Source organism: Lingula anatina, chromosome 2, assembly GCF_051362555.1.
Source record: "Lingula anatina isolate TDL-2025a chromosome 2, LinAna3.0, whole genome shotgun sequence".
NCBI classification, from domain to species: domain Eukaryota; kingdom Metazoa; phylum Brachiopoda; class Lingulata; order Lingulida; family Lingulidae; genus Lingula; species Lingula anatina.
This window is the reverse complement of record NC_141768.1, coordinates 34,271,443-34,290,460: the sequence shown is the minus strand read 5'-3', so window position 1 is coordinate 34,290,460 and position 19,018 is coordinate 34,271,443. Positions and strand designations below refer to the sequence as shown.

The 19,018-nt window shown below is 35.3% G+C and overlaps 1 protein-coding gene across 1 annotated transcript in view; it reads left to right on the top strand.

The window, feature by feature from the left end:
* The window catches only part of LOC106178008 (intermembrane lipid transfer protein VPS13A), a 65,400-nt gene that overhangs the window by 29,436 nt on the left and 16,946 nt on the right, over positions 1 to 19,018 (top strand). Inside the window, exons 38-59 of the mRNA XM_087003326.1 lie at positions 144 to 235; positions 477 to 620; positions 1,220 to 1,341; positions 2,804 to 2,926; positions 3,573 to 3,725; positions 4,127 to 4,214; positions 4,552 to 4,628; positions 7,691 to 7,810; positions 8,137 to 8,262; positions 10,519 to 10,683; positions 10,988 to 11,107; positions 11,335 to 11,481; positions 11,888 to 12,049; positions 12,772 to 12,950; positions 13,499 to 13,607; positions 13,937 to 14,068; positions 14,516 to 14,533; positions 14,975 to 15,061; positions 15,293 to 15,406; positions 15,843 to 15,944; positions 16,591 to 16,632; positions 17,807 to 17,902. Of these exons, the coding sequence (XP_086859452.1) occupies positions 144 to 235; positions 477 to 620; positions 1,220 to 1,341; positions 2,804 to 2,926; positions 3,573 to 3,725; positions 4,127 to 4,214; positions 4,552 to 4,628; positions 7,691 to 7,810; positions 8,137 to 8,262; positions 10,519 to 10,683; positions 10,988 to 11,107; positions 11,335 to 11,481; positions 11,888 to 12,049; positions 12,772 to 12,950; positions 13,499 to 13,607; positions 13,937 to 14,068; positions 14,516 to 14,533; positions 14,975 to 15,061; positions 15,293 to 15,406; positions 15,843 to 15,944; positions 16,591 to 16,632; positions 17,807 to 17,902 (2,518 nt within the window). The remainder of the gene's footprint in view (positions 1 to 143; positions 236 to 476; positions 621 to 1,219; positions 1,342 to 2,803; positions 2,927 to 3,572; positions 3,726 to 4,126; positions 4,215 to 4,551; positions 4,629 to 7,690; positions 7,811 to 8,136; positions 8,263 to 10,518; positions 10,684 to 10,987; positions 11,108 to 11,334; positions 11,482 to 11,887; positions 12,050 to 12,771; positions 12,951 to 13,498; positions 13,608 to 13,936; positions 14,069 to 14,515; positions 14,534 to 14,974; positions 15,062 to 15,292; positions 15,407 to 15,842; positions 15,945 to 16,590; positions 16,633 to 17,806; positions 17,903 to 19,018) is intronic.

The window sequence follows — 19,018 nt, the reverse complement described above, 5'->3', positions numbered from 1 at the left end:
TGCAAAGTTAGCCACCAAGTAAAGATAACTGAACCAGATACAGTCGGATATATAGTTTAAAATGTATTAATTTCTCATTTAAACTGAAATGATGCTTATCTTTTTTGATAAAAATCTAATTATAAGCACGATCTCTATTTTAGGATGATCCAGCGAGTGGCCAGCACTGGCCCAGTGGACTCTGGTCACTTGATAGATATGACCTTCTCTCAGGATGCCAGTGAGAACAAGAACTGTAAGTACATACTGGTATAGACAGGGCTTGCTGACAAATTGGAATTAGTTCATTCTTATTAATTAGCAGGATTTTGACTATATTTCCTTTTCATTTCAAAAACTTTTTATAAAGAGGTCATGTAAACAGGAGGATAGTCTTTCAGATCCATTAAGATGCCTACAGGTTGCAATCAGAATTTGTTTTTCACACACAAAAAAATACATTCTTATTTTTTTCATTTATATTCTGTTACTTTCAGTGGACCTACGTCTAAACAACTTGCATGTGTGCCTGTGTGTGGAATACTTATCGTCTTTGGCAGACTTCTTTGTCAAAGGTTTACCGCAGACTCCTGATGCACCTCCAGCCAAACCAGGCTCAGCTCGTAGAGAGGCTCCAAAAGGTAAATCAGGTCCCAGTTTCACAAACAAACTTAAGTCAGGTTCCCTGGCTAAGCGCTTTATTACCAAGGTTACGTGGTCACATGGGCACATCGTACCCTGTCAGGAGCAGTGTAACAGGACTCTCATGGAAATCCTAGTCAACTAAGCCAGGGAATTGACTTAAGATTTTTTTGTGAAACTGGGGCCAGGGATGAGATTTTTTTTTTTTTTTTTTTTGACTACTGGTGGATTTTCCACTTTTTGGGAGCAAAAAAATATCATTGGCCAACAAGTGGTCCCCTGGACCCCATTTCATATTTGGCAGTCTCATCCATGTTAAATGTGTGCTGTGGTTAGTTTGAAGCATACAGGTATACAACCATGCATGTGCAAACAAACAGACACAATGTATGAACAGTCAACTTTAGCCACCATTGAAAGTACATGTTATATGGTACATATATGCCCACACAAATTGATTAAATTTATCATTTATAACCAGTAGAGACATGTCTCAAAACTTGAATCAATGAAATAAAGTTAAACCCCTGTATTGATTTTGTTTTTATCCAATACATCAAAGTTGAACCAAAATTTTGAAATTAAAATTTGTAAATAGCCCCAGCAGTACAGGAGCAGCCCCCAGTGGGTAAGATGAACATCTCCATGACAGTGGACAACCCAGAGATTGTCCTGGTGGAAGATGCCTCGGACAGCAACACCAATGCTCTCATCATGAAGGTATGACAAATCACTGGTAGAATAGTGGTTACCGTAGCTTATCTGTCCTTTCTTACTTACCATTAACCAAGAAGAACAAGTTAGATATAAAAAATCAGTTTTTCTTACCAGATGTATGTATCAGATGAATTGAAATGATTTGCTATCCTTGCTGAAAAAGTGCCCCAGATTATTGTGAATTTCTGACAAAGCTCTCTATACACTCTCTTTGTCATTCCTAAAATTGTATAACATATCTATATCATATTTATGCTCTGTGCTAGATCTTTAACTGATATTTTCTATGAACTAATGATAATATGCTGAATTCATGTAACATAACACACAAGGCATAGCTAGACCTGGACAATGGGTCAATAATTTTAATTAGTTTTCCTTTCACTTGTTTTACAGATAAAGGATGAGGTAAACAGCAGTGGTGATCTTGCTGTGAAAAAATAATTAGAATGATTGTGTTGTCTAAGTATTAACAAATGATGTTGTAAATATAGGATTTTTTATAAGAGATACAGTAACTAATATTTGTCACTTGATTTATATGCAGGTGTTGCTTTTGTTTTCAAGACTTATTGTCACTGAATACTACCTTAATCCATTTGCACTACTACTACAATTGATAATGATGCAGAAAAATCTAAAATCAAACAAGAATAATTTTTTAATGAAGCAAGAGTATTTAGATCAGCTAAAGGATCTGATTCTGAATTGCATAGAAGAATTAACTTAATCATTTCTAATCAAACCCAGAAACAATTTTCCACAGCTTTGGTTTGGATTGGTGAAAAATAGGGGCTTCTCCACATGCCAAGAATGATTGATTAAAAAAAAAAGCATTGCAGTCCAAAATTTGAGACTTATTATTCTCCCTCCCTCCTTAATTATAAGCAGCAAACTATTTTAAAGAAAAATGCTTGTATCTTATAAAAACCATGGAGTTGCCTACTTCTATTATGACATTTTGAATAACCTTTGGTGTTTTGTAGGTGGAAAATCAAAAGCACTTTGAAAAAAAAATCAAAACCATTAAAAACATTGGTCCAATCAGATACAAACATTTTGGGTATCAATGGCAGTACAGTATACAATTTGAATACAGGCTCGGGTGAGATAAGTTCCTTCCCTCCCTACCACAACTTCATCTTTTTGTATTATTATTATTAAATATTACATAGCCTAGGCTTAAACTGTAAGGCTTTCTATATTGAAAGAACTTATTATCTGTCCATGTGCATTTTTTCCATCCATTCTAATATCTTGCAATGAAAAAATAATGAATGAAGACATTTTGTTCAAAATCTCAAGAGGATACAGGAGATTTCTTTCCAAAGATGCTGCTTCTAATGGGCTTGGGTTATGATTTATTATGATTTTGTATATGGACCCTCTTTTACCTGGTTTAACATGATTACTATTATGCGAGTCTAGGTGGAACCCTAATATGTTTTATCTGATTATTTTCTAGACCCAAGTGGAGTTCAGCATGCAGATAGATCCGGAGATGCAGCAGATGAAAGGGACAGTGAAGAGCCTGCAGTTGTTTAGGTGCAAGTTTGCTGAAGAGCTCAGAGCCTCCACTAAACAGCAGGTGGGCCATTTTCTTTCCCCCCCCCCCAATCCTCTTCTAACCCCTACTCTCAGCTAGGCTATCCAGAAGAGTCCATGTACAAGGACGAGATTTTTCTGACCTTCAGTGGATTTCTGACTCCTAGGAAGCCAAAAATTTCATTGGCCTAGGTGGCCCCTAGACCCCACATCATATATTCCTACTTTTTCACTGGCAGCCTCATCCCTGCATGTAGATAACCTAATACCAGGCCCGTAGCCAGGGGGGGTTCGGGGGGTTCGAAAGAACCCCCCTTTTTGCTGGTAAAAGGTCCACTCTGGGTAAAATTTGACCTAGGTACATGGGGATTATATGGTAAAAAGTCCACTTTTTCAGAAAAAGAACCCCCCCTTTGAAATTGCTGGCTACGGGCCTGTAATACTGTATAAAATTCATCTTGTTTACTTAGGATCATAGGTTAATAATTTTTTTTGTATAGTAAAATGCTGCAAAATGTCTGAAGTGATTATAAATATTTTTTTGCTATGTTACAGTTTGTCAATATAAATTTTGGGACATTTGATACATTTTAATTTTGTGATGATGTGAGGACTTTTAGATAATTGCACTTATTGTTAAATAGGATGACAACTATTTTTCACATAAAAATTTTTTTGTGTTATTTTAGATTTTGAGTCCTATGGACGTGGCCTTACATGGCAAAGCTCCCTTTGGTAAGGGTCATCACATAGATGTCATGGTAACGGATGTTGTATTCAACATCTCCCCAGCAACTGTCAGGATACTCTCAGCTGTAGCTGCAGGCTTGACACCTCAACAGGTGAGTGAGAGGATGTTAATTTGTCAGGGGCATATCCAGAGATATTTTCTGACATTCTTCCAAATTTTTTTTGTTGATCCATCCTTCATTTTTGACAGTCTTCCAAAAGAAAAAATTAAATGTCCATCAATGTAATTTGAAAAATTCTGACCATCTTGCGGGAAGACCCAGAAGATGACCTCTGTCCGCCCCTGTTTGTGCATGCCGGCCTCTCAATCTTTACACAGGTGCAGTGTATAATTATTGAATTTGTATAAAATGTAACAACCCTGAAATGCTCCTTAGAGAGAAATGTTTGACTCCGTTAAGACTGTTATATTTAAGTTCTGTTCTTGTGGAGAAGAAGACATCTGATTCTGCCTTCGTGTAGAAAAGGTATAATCATTTCTTTAAACTTCCAGTCTGAAGAAGAAAAACTTGAACCAGTTCCTAGAGACCTGTGGGAGATCAAGAAGATTCAGGATTGCAAACTGAGATTCTTGGAAATTGGTAAGTATCACAAGTAACACATGAGAATGAGAAGTAGATTAATTTCTTAATTGCAATAAAGATGTTTCTATGTCAAATATATATCATATATCATAATATCAAGCATTTTGTTCAAATATGATTTTAACTATTCAAAAATTGATTAGTTATCAATCATGACAATCACAAGGACAATAAAATAAAAAAGGTTGGTGATTTGAGTTTTCTTTTCCTTTGTCTACCAGTCATCACTTGTCTGGATTGTTGAAATGTGTAGCCCTTACACACATAGATAAATGTTCGAGCATTTGTCACAAATGCCCTTCTGGTCTGGTAAATTCTGAGTGTTTTGATTCAGATGAAGGCTCAGATGTTGATGAAATCATTGAGGAGGAAGATGTGGTGGTTGAAGCAGTGGAGCCAAGAGGAGAGCAGGTACATCTTTTAATGTAGAGCAATAGGAAACTATGGAAACTACTGACAAGGCTGTGTGTGTCTTTCATTATTGTACCACCAGCGTTAGCGCTGGCGGTACACATGGTTTCGGTCCCGTCCGGATCGTTCCGCCGGCTCCGCCGGACGGCTACCGTTACCGCTTCTCCTCCTAGACGGTAAGGGCCCCCGTACCCATCTCATGGATTTAGGTCACCTATAATCTCAACTCGTTCCACGTAAAATTTGGGCTTTGTCGGTATTGGGGTTTGGGTGTGGCACTCATTGCAATGCACCCTTGTCTAAAAATGGCAAAATTAAATGCTAATTATCTACCCTACGGCAGGAGTTATGGGAAAAATTTCTATAGACGGCTTTCCAAAAGTCATATGTGTAGATTTCAAATATACCCTTGGATTTGACCTTTGACCTTTACTTCAAGGTCAAATGGGCCAAAATTTTCAAAAAAATGAAATTTTTTACGAAAAAAAAATTATTTGCCCTGTTATTCAGACACCACACAGACTTAACCAATAATATTATTGGAAGGTGTTACCCTTCAGGTCATCTTTCATCTCCATGAATTTGGGGTCAATCGGTGCATTTTCACAGGAGTAGCGGCCATAAGATACCGAAACTGAAAACTGTCTCTAATTCGGGAACCGTTAATGCTAGAGACCCATTCTTTTTTGCATTTTGTAGAGCATGTAAAGCCCAACACTGGGGGTGGTCTCGGTTTTTTTGTATTCCATACGGTTTTCGAGTTACGCTGTATCAAAAAGTACATATTGGTGGTAAAAGCAAAATGTGCAGTACGGTAATGGATAATAAATTTTGAACTCTGGAAAAATAAAACATAAGGCTTGGCAAAGCAGACAACTTGTGTTCAAAAATGACATTATTTCATCAAATTTGAACTTCTGAAACTTCAGAGCACCTCCTATTTCAAGAATTTTGACCAAAATGACATTTTCTTTATTTTAATTAATTTTTTCTGTACGAAATTTAAGGCACATTATGGTAACTCCAAAATTATAACATTTAGTCCCTTATTTCTCCAAAACTGGCAGAGATAGGTCCATAGTTACTATTGAAGTTGAATAGGAAGTCATATACTGGCAATCTTACTATGACCTTGAAAGTGACCTTTGACCTACTTTTCACCATGAACTGAACTTTGCAAATTTTTCTTCCCTTTTATCTCCAAAACTGGCAGAGATAGGTCCATAGTTACTATTGAAGTTGAATAGGAAGTCATATACTGGCAATCTTACTATGACCTTGAAAGTGACCTTTGACCTACTTTTCACCATGAACTGAACTTTGCAAATTTTTCTTCCCTTTTATCTCCAAAACTGGCAGAGATAGGTCCATAGTTACTATTGAACTTGAATAGGAAGTCATATACTGGCAATCTAAATGTGACCTTAAAATTGACCTTTGACCTACTTTTCACCATAAACTGAACTTTGCAAAATTTGCTTCCCTTTTATCTCCAAAACTGGCAGAGATAGGTCCATAGCTACTATTGAACTTGAATAGGAAGTCATATACTGGCAATCTAAATGTGACCTTAAAATTGACCTTTGACCTACTTTACACCATGAACTGAATTTTGCAAATTTTGCTTTCCTTTTATCTCCAAAACTGGCTGAGATAGGTCCGTAGTTACTATTGAACTTGAATAGGAAGTCATATACTGGCAATCTAAATGTGACCTTAAAATTGACCTTTGACCTACTTTACACCATGAACTGAATTTTGCAAATTTTGCTTTCCTTTTATCTCCAAAACTGGCTGAGATAGGTCCGTAGTTACTATTGAACTTGAATAGGAAGTCATATACTGGCAATCTAAATGTGACCTCAAAATTGACCTTTGACCTACTTTTCACCATAAACTGAACTTTGCAAATTTTGCTTCCCTTTTATCTCCAAAACTGGCAGAGATAGGTCCATAGTTACTATTGAACTTGAATAAGAAGTCATATACTGGCAATCTAAATGTGACCTTGAAATTGACCTTTGACCTACTTTTCACCATGAACTGAATTTTGCAAATTTTGCTTCCCTTTTATCTCCAAAACTGGCTGAGATAGGTCCATAGTTACTATTGAACTTGAATAGGAAGTCATATACTGGCAATCTAAATGTGACCTTGAAATTGACCTCTGACCTACTTTTCACCATGAACTGAACTTTGCAAATTTTGCTTTCCTTTTATCTCCAAAACTGGCAGAAATAGGTCCATAGTTACTATTGAACTTGAAAAGGAAGTCATATACTGGCAATCTAAATGTGACCTCAAAATTGACCTTTGACCTACTTTACACCATAAACTGAATTTTGCAAATTTTGCTTTCCTTTTATCTCCAAAACTGGCTGAGATAGGTCCGTAGTTACTATTGAACTTGAATAGGAAGTCATATACTGGCATTATAAATATGACATTAAAATTGACCTTTGTCCTACTTTTCACCATAAACTGAACTTTGCAAATTTTGCTTCCCTTTTATCTCCAAAACTGGCAGAGATAGGTCCTTAGTTACTATTGAACTTGAATAGAAAGTCATATACTGGCAATCTAAATGTGACCTTAAAATTGACCTTTGACCTACTTTTTATCATGAACTGAACTCTGCTAATTTCTTTCTCTTTTAACTTCAAACTTGACAGAGATAGGTCCATAGTTACTCTTGAACTTGAATAGGAAGTCATATACTGGCAATTTACTGTGACCTTGAAATTGACCCTTGACCTACCTTACGAAGAACTTAAATTTGATTGTACCATATATATTTTTTGCAATAGTTTAAAAATTCTTGTTGATTGCATTTTTACAGCTTGTCAAGCACAAAACTGGTGGCTGTGTCCCTTATTTTGTGTATGTGGGGGTCTATACGAATGCGCTTGCTCCAGCTGGTGGTACAATATTCGGAGGCGGTATCGCCTCTCTGATCCTCTAGTTATTATTATTATCATTATTATTATTATTATTACAAATACTTGAAATTAAGTTAACTCTGTTTCCCAAAGTATCAAGTTGGACTTAATTCTGTTTTTCAGCTGATGCTGTCTGTGCCCAGCATCATAGTGAAGATAGAAGGTGGAGTTGGGAAGAGGACTGTCCCACTTCTTATTGCAGAGTCAGCTTTCACTGGAGAAGTCAGAGACTGGAGCACAAAGGTTTACTCATGATCATCAGTATTTGTTACTATGATAAACTGATATGAATGGATACATTACATTTTTTAAACTCTGGTTAATCGAACATATACCATTTTCATAAACTTTAATGCTAATTACAACCAATTTTTAAGTATTAGTCCTATGTTTTCTTGGTCCCATTGAATAAGGGGTCATTTTGGGCTTAATATTTTTTTAACAATTATAATGAATTCAATTATAACATTCTCAGTAAATGTGGTTCATGTATTAAAAAGAGCGTAAGCTTACATTACATTATTCACGCATGATGTATATTACTCTGTACCTTGTTTTTACTTAATCAGCTTCATGTTGAGAGCACCCTGTGTCTGGAGGTGGCTTATTACAATGAGAGACTTGCTGTGTGGGAGCCTCTGATAGAACCTGTGGAGTCTCAGGGTAAACATAGACCATGGGAGATCAACATGACGGTAAGCAACATTCTTTGGGAGTATTTCTTCCCCCTCAGTGCACAATATGGATGAGCCTGTTTTGTACGATATATTTTTTAACAATATAAAGTCCCAGCTAAGGCATCTCTTCTGTTTCTCCTTTAAAATCTTGTCGTCTAAGATTTCTCCTAAGGACTTTGGTGCCTATAGGTATTTCCTAATGATAAATAAGAAATATTTTTTAAAAAATGGAAGTTGATCACTTAAAAAATTAATTGCTATGGTTATTTGTAAAATTATAACATGGTTTAAAAACAAATTATTTTCCATAGTGAAAAACTAAGGAATAATTAATGTGTACTACATATTGCTTAATGTTCTTTCTTACTGGGGGCATACCTTTTCTGTTTTATGACACGCGTTGTAATTCATTTTTTGTCTCTCCTGTGCCTTTTGGATGTTTTTCAGAACCTCATTATCAATAGATGTTCTCATTCTGGTTACCCTCCTAGTAATTCCCTCCTCATATTCTTCTGTTGTATCACGGTGTTTCTGATCATTATTTCCTGTATCTGTTCCTGGTTGCTTATTAATGTCCTCCATGATGTTCTGTTTGTCATTGAAGAAGTCCCTTCTCCCCCCAGATTCCTCATTGGTGTCAACATTTTATTTAGTTTTTTTCTGCACTTTATATACAATTCTCCTCTTTCAAGCTTACAAATGCAAAGTAATTTGTGAGTGTAATGATCACAGAATTTCTAACACATATCAGGCATTAAAAACACCAATACGCATTTTGCTGCAGCAAATAATATGTGTACTGAAAGTATACATCTGCTATTGATAATATTTGCTAAGGCATGCTTCTTACTATTTGTTGGCAGCTGATGTGGATTTGAAGTAAAAATGGTTTTCTGGGTGTACAGTCCTAGTATTTTCTAGTACTAAAATTTCTAGTGATAAAAGTCCCTCAGACATGCTTTCTTGGTAATAAAAGTCACCTGGACATGTTGTTCTTGTAATAAAACTCCACGGACATGCTGTCCTAGTAATAAAAGTCTCTTTGAGGAATACAACTTTACAGTAATAAAACTTTCAAGCTTACAAAAAATTAACAAAATGATTTATCTTGTAGTTGTCCTTACTTGCTCTTCTTATGACCCATTTTTCTTTTAGTGTGGCTTCTGGTGGAAACTTTTTCTCGGGAGATAGGTGAAAATTTTCTGTACGTCAGGCTTGGAACGTCTCTTTCCTGCTACTTTTATGTTTTCAATGGGTGGGACTGTGGTTGAATGCCATGTTGTTTTATATTCTCTCCAAAAGATGTGCATGAACAAACTGACATGTCAATAAACTGACTTGTCAAAAATCAAAGAAATGACCTTAACCTTTACTAGAGGTATACATCTGTCTGTCTGTCTGGTGCTGTGGTCGATTCGACCCTCGGCAACTTATGATGCCAGTTTCAGCATCCGATTTCTTGCTGTGCCCCATATTTTTCTTTGTGTGTTCATTCCTGTATTTTTCTTTAGTTGGTTTAGAAACGGGAAACCCTTGTCTGTCTCTAGTTTTCTTCCCAGGAATCTTTCCAGCCAGGATGAGGTCCTCAAGTTGGCCTTTCTGATGACATGACTGATGAACTTTATTTGTCTTTCCTTAATGATTCTTAGGAGTTGTCGATCTTGAACATTATATATATAGGTATACATAGCAAAAATAAATAAATAGATAAATAAAATGAGTGGTACAGTGAAGGAGGGGGCAATATTATGTCAGCAGTAGGACTCAAACCCAAGGAAGTAATAGTCACATTCATAAACACTTACCTTAGGGCATGCATGCAAACCACTACACAGATGTGCTGGACACGTGATCTCTCCATCATTTGTCATATATATCTTACCAGAATGATTTCCCTATACATTTATACTTGTAACATTTAAGGGTATTATTGCATAAGGATAAGACTTTCAAATGGACAGACTTAGATAATATTACTGTCATGAGTGTAACAGGAATAAAAGTTTGCTAGTAATACAAATTCTACCTACTACAATTATGAGCCAGGAACAAGTCCCAGTAGGACTACAATTCCCAAGTAATGGTAGTCCTATGAACAACCATTACTAGGAACTGTAGGACGTTGGTTCCTGGGGGACTTGAATTATAGTTACACCCTGACTTATTGTGACTGTTACATATAACTTTTCACCAGTTTTGCACTGATTTTTTCAACAATTAGATATTGGGCCCATTAAACAAAATATATACTTGCTTACTTGGTTTTTGTTCAAGGTGGATCAGAATGATGATATCCTGCTGGATGCTGCCACCCCAGAGGAGGAGGAAGAGACAGTCAGGCTTCCTCCACCTAAAATGTCCATTGGTATTGCCTCCAATGATGCACTGCAGTGTACCATCACCAAGACATGTCTGGAAGTGCTGGCCAACCTGGGCAAGGTACAGCTGATGCATATTTATGATAATTACTTTTATTTATTGGATTTTTTTTGTCATAGTGCTCTACAGTTCCTTAGTCATGTTCATCATGCCTCGAAGAAGAACAGGAGAAATGTTTTGAATGCTATAATTTGTTGTTGCTCTTGGATGAAGTAAGAAAAATACGATTGTTTTAAAGATTGGACCAAACCTTTTTTTGTTGAAAAATATTTTTGATGAAATGTTTTTAAAAAAACTAATTACATTTATTAAGATCTGTAAGATTACAGGCAAGCATGCCTAAATTTGAATTTCCCTCACATAGGCTTTCAGTGATGCCTACAACCTGGTAGACCAGTCTCACAAACATGAAATGGCTGCACCATTTATCTTCAAGAATGAAAGTGGTCTTTCTATCTCTATGAAACTGGACCCTTCAATTGAGGTATGTTTACTGTCACAGTGAGGAAAAATCATAATTTGCCTACACCATAAACATCGGTATGAAGTTTGCTATAAGTATTATGCCGATTTGTACAATTCTCTCTCTCTCTCTCTCTCTCTCTCTCTCTCTCTCTCTCTCTCTCTCTCTCTCTCTCTCTCTCTCTCTCTCTCTCTCTCTCTCATGTACCAATATTTCTACCACAATGTATCTTATTTTTCTACCTACAGGTTCCACCCAATGCTGAGAATGGCATGGTGAAGATGCCATCTGGAGAAGTTGTACAGCTCACAGTGGCCAAGCAGAAAAAGCTGAATAAGAAAACATCTGTGATTAGTAAGACACAGCTCACTGATGAGAAGAATTTTGTTTTCACTGTGAGTAGCTGTGCCTAGTTTGTTTCACATATTCTTTTTAGCCTAAATGCCTGAATGATATTTTCAGTATGTATATAGATGTTTATCCATCAAAGGGCTTGAACCAATAGTTTTTGTAGCAGATTTATGACAACTCACGTCTCATTTTAAGTAAAGGTCCTCACATTTACCAAAGATCTGAAAGTGGTTAACAAAAAAAAAAAAAAAATACTGTAGGATTTTTTGTGACAAATTACACATTTTCAAGCCATTTGGAAAGAGTATATGACTTTAAATTGCTCTCTGTGATTACCACAGTGCTGCCTTTTCACTTTCCACATTCTGATAACTGCATTTACCACATTTTATTGCATGCTACAATTTTGAGGAATGTACCTCTGTATTGTGTCCTGTCATCACTCTTCAGGTAGAGGAATTCAATGCCACCAGACAGTTGACTGTCACCAAGGCTGAGAAGAGATCATTTGACATCAACCAGGTGAGCTACCCTGGTGACATCTGGGCACTGGTGGCAGAGACACAAGCAGACATTGGCTGCAAGACCATTCTATTCAGGTCCATGATCAAGGTAAGACAAGGCTGTAATGGTAGTCAAGAATTAAATATTTGGATAAGTGTCATCATGATTATCTGTTCTTTTAGACTGGGTTCCCACAGATTTAAATCGATCCATTAAGATCAACCTAACTCCCTGGGGGTTCATGCTAAATTCCTGTCAGCTTCCGGGAGCCTAGCGCGCACAAAAGTTAATTACCCCCTTACAGCTTTTAGTAGGCAGGACAGACATTTAAGCTGGTTAAGCTGACAGCAATCTAGTGAGACTCCCCAGGGGGATAGATCAATCCATATCTGTGGGAATGGTCTCTTAGTGTGATATACAATCTTTTTTAGTTTAGTGAGAGGAAAAAGTGATAATTGATGTTTTGGCTATATATTTTAAAAACTGATGTTATATAAAGGCAAATTTATTCATAACCTTCTGAGTCCACTTATAATTACTTGACTACATCTAAGCTATAACTTTATACGGTAGTGCAGTGCATACAGTGATTTTAGTCCCAAATGATGACTACTCACTAAATCCATACAAGTTTGACTTTTCATATTTCCCAAAGGTACATTTTGTTTGAGAATCTTTATTCCAAATTTCTAGTAGGCACTGTGACTTCATACCAGAGAGTTTACAAAATAAATAAATAAATAAATAAATAAAATTAGAGTACATGAGGGATTTAAAATCTGTGGCAAATTACCCTACTGTCTTCCTAAATGTTGTGCCATTCCACATAGGTGACCAACCACTTTGACCAGAACATACAGGTCTGGTGCCAGGAGATTGACTCCGACCCAGAGAGCCAGGACCACATGGAGAAGATTGGCGACTTGGCACCTCACGCCACCTTCTGTGTCCCACTGGACTATGTGTATGGAGAACCAAACGGCTTGTTCTTTAAACCTGCTGGAGAGAGGTGGGTTTTGGTTGTTCTTGTTCTTTTATTATTCCTTTAAAACCCAACCGACCCTATTACTTTTGTCATTGTTCAGTAAAGTCATTTGAGTTTTTAAAATTGTTATTATAATTATTGATATTATTATTATTATTATTATTATTATTCAGATATATTCGTGATATTTAAGATGATTAAACTAACTTACTTAGAGCCTCAGCATAAGTACAGCCTAGGTACCACCCGAGCATACGGGCTGCTCTGCTAGGGCCCAAAAAATGGGGAAAACCTGGGAGTTAGTGCATGAGGAGCACGTCCATCATGCGACTTTTGGAGGACGCAAACAGCACATAGAAATTTTTCACCAATTGCTTGATTCCTTCCCTGCGATCTAGCTACATCCTAGCCAGATGCAAGGAACCTAAAAACCATGTGTCCAAAACGTAGTTGGGACCTAGGATTAAGCAAGAAAAAAAAAAAAGCAGTTTAACTAATAATTGGATGGAAGTGAACAGCATGAGAATAGTGACATCCTATAATATTTCTATCATTGTTGTTATGTTTGTCAGCTACAAGACCTCCAGGGGTTCTCTTTCCTGGAAAACTGCTCAGCACCAGAAGCTGAATATCATCACCTGTGAGGCTGCTGAGGCGGGGCACCAAGACTTCTGCATGAATGTAAGTGGTTTATGAATAACATCTTGTCAAAATCACTGAAGACCTCTGTCTCAATTTTTGCACTACAATATACAAGAATGAGATTTTTTCGACTATCAGTGGATTTCCTACTTTTTTGGAGCCAAAAATTATCATTGGCCTCGGCACCCCCTAGACCCCACACCGTATTTTCTGACTTTTTCACTAAATGGCAGTCTTATCCCTAAATATAGATTAGAAAATATCAATTTATATTACATACTAATGAAATGTTAACCTTCTTTCACGTTAACATTTTTTAGCATTTTTAAATGGCAAAGACATTCTAAAAAGACATTCCTGCTTTTTAGGTTGTTCCGGAGATTGAGAAAGTCTTCTACGAGGACACCACAGACACCAGTCCCAAGTCATACACCTTCCATCTTTATCCCACTGTGGTGTTACATAATCTGCTGCCACATGATGTAGAGGTCACTCTGGAGGTAAATTATTTATGCTACGCCATGTTTATATCTAAGATCAGTTTTTCATTGGAGTTTTTGCAATGTCATTACATTTTTTTCTGAATCATGTAAATTGAGTTCATGCCCCCAATTTCTTGCTGGTTTTTTTCCCCTGTACAGTCTCTGTTATCACTCTGATATCTTTGGAATATAAAAATATAAAAAGCATATGGCTTAATCCAGTGACCACAAATCTGTCTTTTGGGACATTTTTTTTTTTTTTTTGCTTGTGGAACTGCATTAACCCTTTCCTTCCTTTTTCATTTAATGATGCTCTTTTGCTGAAATATCATTAATACAAATTCCCTGCTATTCATTTGAAGGCTATGTGAGAATGCAATTTTTTTTACAATTTTTTCATTTTTTCTTTATCTTTGAACTTGAATTTTGACCTCTTTTGACCTTTGACATCTTGACCTTTACCAGGTTGATGACATGTTCAAGGTAAAATGCACTGTGTGTCTTTTTATAAATTTGTTTGTCACCCTATTTTATATGAATGAGGTTTAGATTACCCTCTATACTACTAACTATTATATTATATGACATGAACAGATAGTTTCGTTCAATTGTGTTTCAATTAATATTCTGATCTGATTTTTCACATTTTCATTGTAAATGAATGCTTTAATGTTCTTTTTTATACATCAATTACAGCATGCAATTCGTTTTCATATGATAAATCTGACATCTGTCAAATTAAACACTAGATGTGAGTTTTGGAAATCAGATGTAGGCCTAATATTTTTTCTTGAAAAATTGATATTTATTTACTATGGCTGCATGACTCATTTTTTTTTTACCCTTTTGGGTCGAAACAACCATTACCTAACCTGATATGAATCAGTGTGGATGTTTGTTATCAAGGGGTGGTGTATATTTTAGGGTACAGACAGCAGCATCAAGATACCAAAGGGTGACCATGCTGCTCTTCTCAATGCCTTGGTGGGACAAACTGTTATTGAGGTCAAGGTAAGTGGAAATTGTAAAAAAAATAAATAAATAAATAAATTGAAAAAAAAAAACTGACAGAATGGATTGTGAAAATGTTATTTATTAAATTAAAATGTAAAGTTGTGCATAATTGTATTAAACTAATTTTTGTTAACATTTAAATATTTTTGTGAAGGTGTAACTGGCTAGCAATGATAATCTACTTTTCAAAATTATAAAGTCAAATCAGAAAGTATTTCAATATTCCAGTTGCCTTCCTACCTGGGCAAGGACTGGTTTGCCAGGAGAAGTGTGGACTCTTATGCTGACAGCCTCAACAGCTGGACTTTTGAAGGATATGAAGGAGCCAACAAACACACACTGGTATAGATATTCCTACATATTCTTGTGCTCCCACCAGGGCATTTCCCAGGATTGGGGTGCAGGCAGTCCAAAATTATCACCTGTAATTTCAGGGAGTCCAAATCATCATTTTTCAAAAAAATTCATAAGCTGTCCAGCCATTTTTGAAAATATTTGCTGTCTGGTGATGACGGCGGCCGTCCAAATGACAGCTAGACAGTTTGCTGGGAAAGCCTTGGCTCCAACTGTGATTTATACTTTTACTTCACAAAGGAATACAGCTGAATGCCATAGGTTCAGTGTCGTTTTTGGGGGTAGCTTTCATAGATGAAATTTTTTTTTGTAAAAATATTAAAATGAACATTTAAAATCACCACCAGCAATATCTTGTAACCATCTCACTGAATGTATTATTATTGAAAGGGTTGATTTATGCAACTATCTTTTGGAATTCCAGGAGCTTGGACTTCACACAATTTTCACTGATGGTCACCTGGGTCTGTCTCTGTTCTCACCATATTGGCTGATTAACAAGACTGGACTGCCCCTCTCATATAAGGTGAGGCACCAGACACAGCTAAAATGTCACATTTTTCTCAGTGTCTGTAATGAAATATGTGGGCTTTCCATTGATAAGCATTGCTTTGGTCAAAAATGAAATTTGTCAATGGGCTTATCCTGGCATCCAGATTTTTAAAAAATCTGGAAACTGCAGCTAAATGGGTTCTTTTGTTGCTGGATAAATGTGGTGTTCTTTTTTGGCCTATATTTATACACAAGGAGAGAAAAATAACATATATTTCACCAGTTTGACTCTGGTTTGCCAAAAAGAGAAAAATTAATATTGATCATTTATATGGCCATTATGTACAATAATTTGAGTATGATATAATGTGTATAAAAATCATGACAAATGTTTGCATTTTTTCTAATTTTTTTTTTTTCATAATTTGATTATTTTGGATAGCAGTACTCAAGTTGTGCTGGCTATACTAGGATAATTTAGTTGTTAGTTTAGATTATGCTCTGTTGTTCAATATGAAAAATATAGTAATTAAGCAAGAGTGGTCATATTAAACCTCCCCCGTAGATGAAAGTTGTTTTCTCTTCAAGTCATTTCATAAGTCTATCTCATTAAGATGTGCTGCGTATTTATATATCTCTGTGTAGATAATACAAACGTGAATAAACTGTGACTTACATAGGGACACCATGGACACGGAACAGGGCAGTCAGACCATACTGAGGTATCGGAGAAGAATCCATTCTTTATCTGGGTTCATTTTATTATCTATTTCTTCGATTGATATCTTCTTCTTCTTCTTCTTCTTCACTTTTTGATGTATTACTGCCAAGAATGTGCAAGATCATCTACTGTGCTTTTATGAATTTTGTTTTGTAAGCTGAAGGCGTTCAATGCCTCAGCTGCATTTGTCAAAACTGATATTTTTGCTCTACATTTATCTGGAACATATTATCTTTATTTTATCAAGCAGTTAGTTTTGTTAGATGTGAAATTATAGAGGTGAATATAATTTTACAATATTGTATATGGTGATTCAAATAAAAAAAAACTTTTTTGCTGTCATCAATTATTTGAGTTTTCTTTATTATTATTATTATTATTATTATTATTATTATTATTATTATTATTATTATTATTTTAACAGTTACCTGTAAGTTTTTTAGTTGGCAAACTTGCTTTTTTTTCTCTCACAACATATTTCACCTATTTTAATTTTTTTCTTGTATTTGTTACAAGATATGAATGATGAGGTAATTACTTGCTCTTACAAAACTTAACCTTTAGTAAACTTTTTTATTTGTATTTTAATGACTCAGTTTACTTCTTAAGCCATTAGATATTGAATTTAGTGTTGTAGCATTTATTATCAAGAAATTTATTATTATTTAATAATTTGTAATTTAATAACCATCTTTGCATAACTATGTTAACTCAGTATCACCTTGTTTAGCTATGTAACACAAATATTATTAACTTCATGGTGGATCTGTTATTTTTTAAATGTTTCCCTTTGTCTAGTTTGTTAGAGTGAATTATTAAAACAAAAAAGTTACTAGCTCAATATTTAAGGTAAATAGGCCTTTTGCAGCTATAAAGCTTGATGCTGACTTTTATGTACTAAAGAGCTTGCTCTCCAATAAACAAAATAATGCTGGAGAGCGCTCTTCATATATCAGTAAACAAAAGAAGTCAACATCTAGTCATTTTGCTGCATAAGACCTATTGATTGCAGGCTAGAATGGAAACTGGAACAATAAACCCACATTAAGTTTCAGGGAGAAAAAAGGGATGCCAGCAACCGATGTATTAAAAAAACACCCATTTTGACAAGAATTGCTGTGGTTAATTGTAGTATTGAGTAAGAAAAATGACACTTCATGTCCTGCATATTTTAGGGGTCTGATGGAGATGTCACCATTGAGCATCCAGCAGATCTCCAGGATGCAGTGCTCTTCTCTTTCAAACCAAGGTCCCTTCTGCAGAAAAAGAAGGTAAGTTTTTCAAAGATGTTCACATGTAAGATCAATGTTTCCCTGTCCCAGTGAAAAGTTCATGTTTTTCCCATCTCAGAATTTCTTATGATATGTTAGCTCTTGCTTTCTAAGGTCATGCTGTTGTTTTTATTCATATTAAGTATGTTGATTTTCAACTGCTTTGACTTGAAATTGGATATGGTAAACCCAGCTACAACTTACATATCCCATTTTATATGTATATTTCTTTTGAAATGTTTCAATTTTAATGTTTTACTTTTCCCCACTGATTTGCACATTTTCAAAATCCTATATTTTCGCATTCAACTGTATAACAGTGTTCTTTTTCAAATCCTTGCTGTATTTAACTTATTATTATAATAACATATTTGGGTATCATTCCATTGTTGCTTTGAAAAAAAAAGCTTATTCTATGGTTTCTGTTGAATTTAGTTTTTAAATGTTGTGATGCATTATACATAACTGTTTAGAAACATATCAAATCATCGTATAGATCTTTCAGAAGTAAATAAGTTATTATACTGATGAAATTCTACTATAAAGATGCAATATATAATCCAAGTTTTGGGCCCCTGTAAGGGATTAGATATTACATCTTTATACTAGATCTTCATAGATGCATCAGTATAATAACTTATTTACTTGTTTAGAAACATGTTATAAGAAAATAGAAAAAAGGTTTAAGAAAAATGAAATTTGAAGGTGATTTGGAAATAATATTTGTGTGTGGAAGTAGGAATCGAAGCAGAGCAATGATTGTCTTCCTTGTGCAATTGTGGATTTAGTATTCATGAGTTTAAAACGTGACAGCAAGTGGTTTACCTGCCATATTTACTGGACATTTTCAATACTTCATCTTTGTTTTTTTTTTTATCCATCTTTCTGTAAAATAACTTTACAAATGGCAAATACAAGCGTCCTTAAGATAAAAACGATAAATAAACTGTAACTTTGCTATCTTTCACTTAATACTAGCACGTCTTATCTGCATATCAAATAAACACCTCATGCATTTCTGGTAAAAACCTGAAAAAATTGTTATAAAATAATATCATATCACATTTTTAATCTTAACAAAGAATTTTGCTATTTAAACTTCTGTGTCACGTGGTT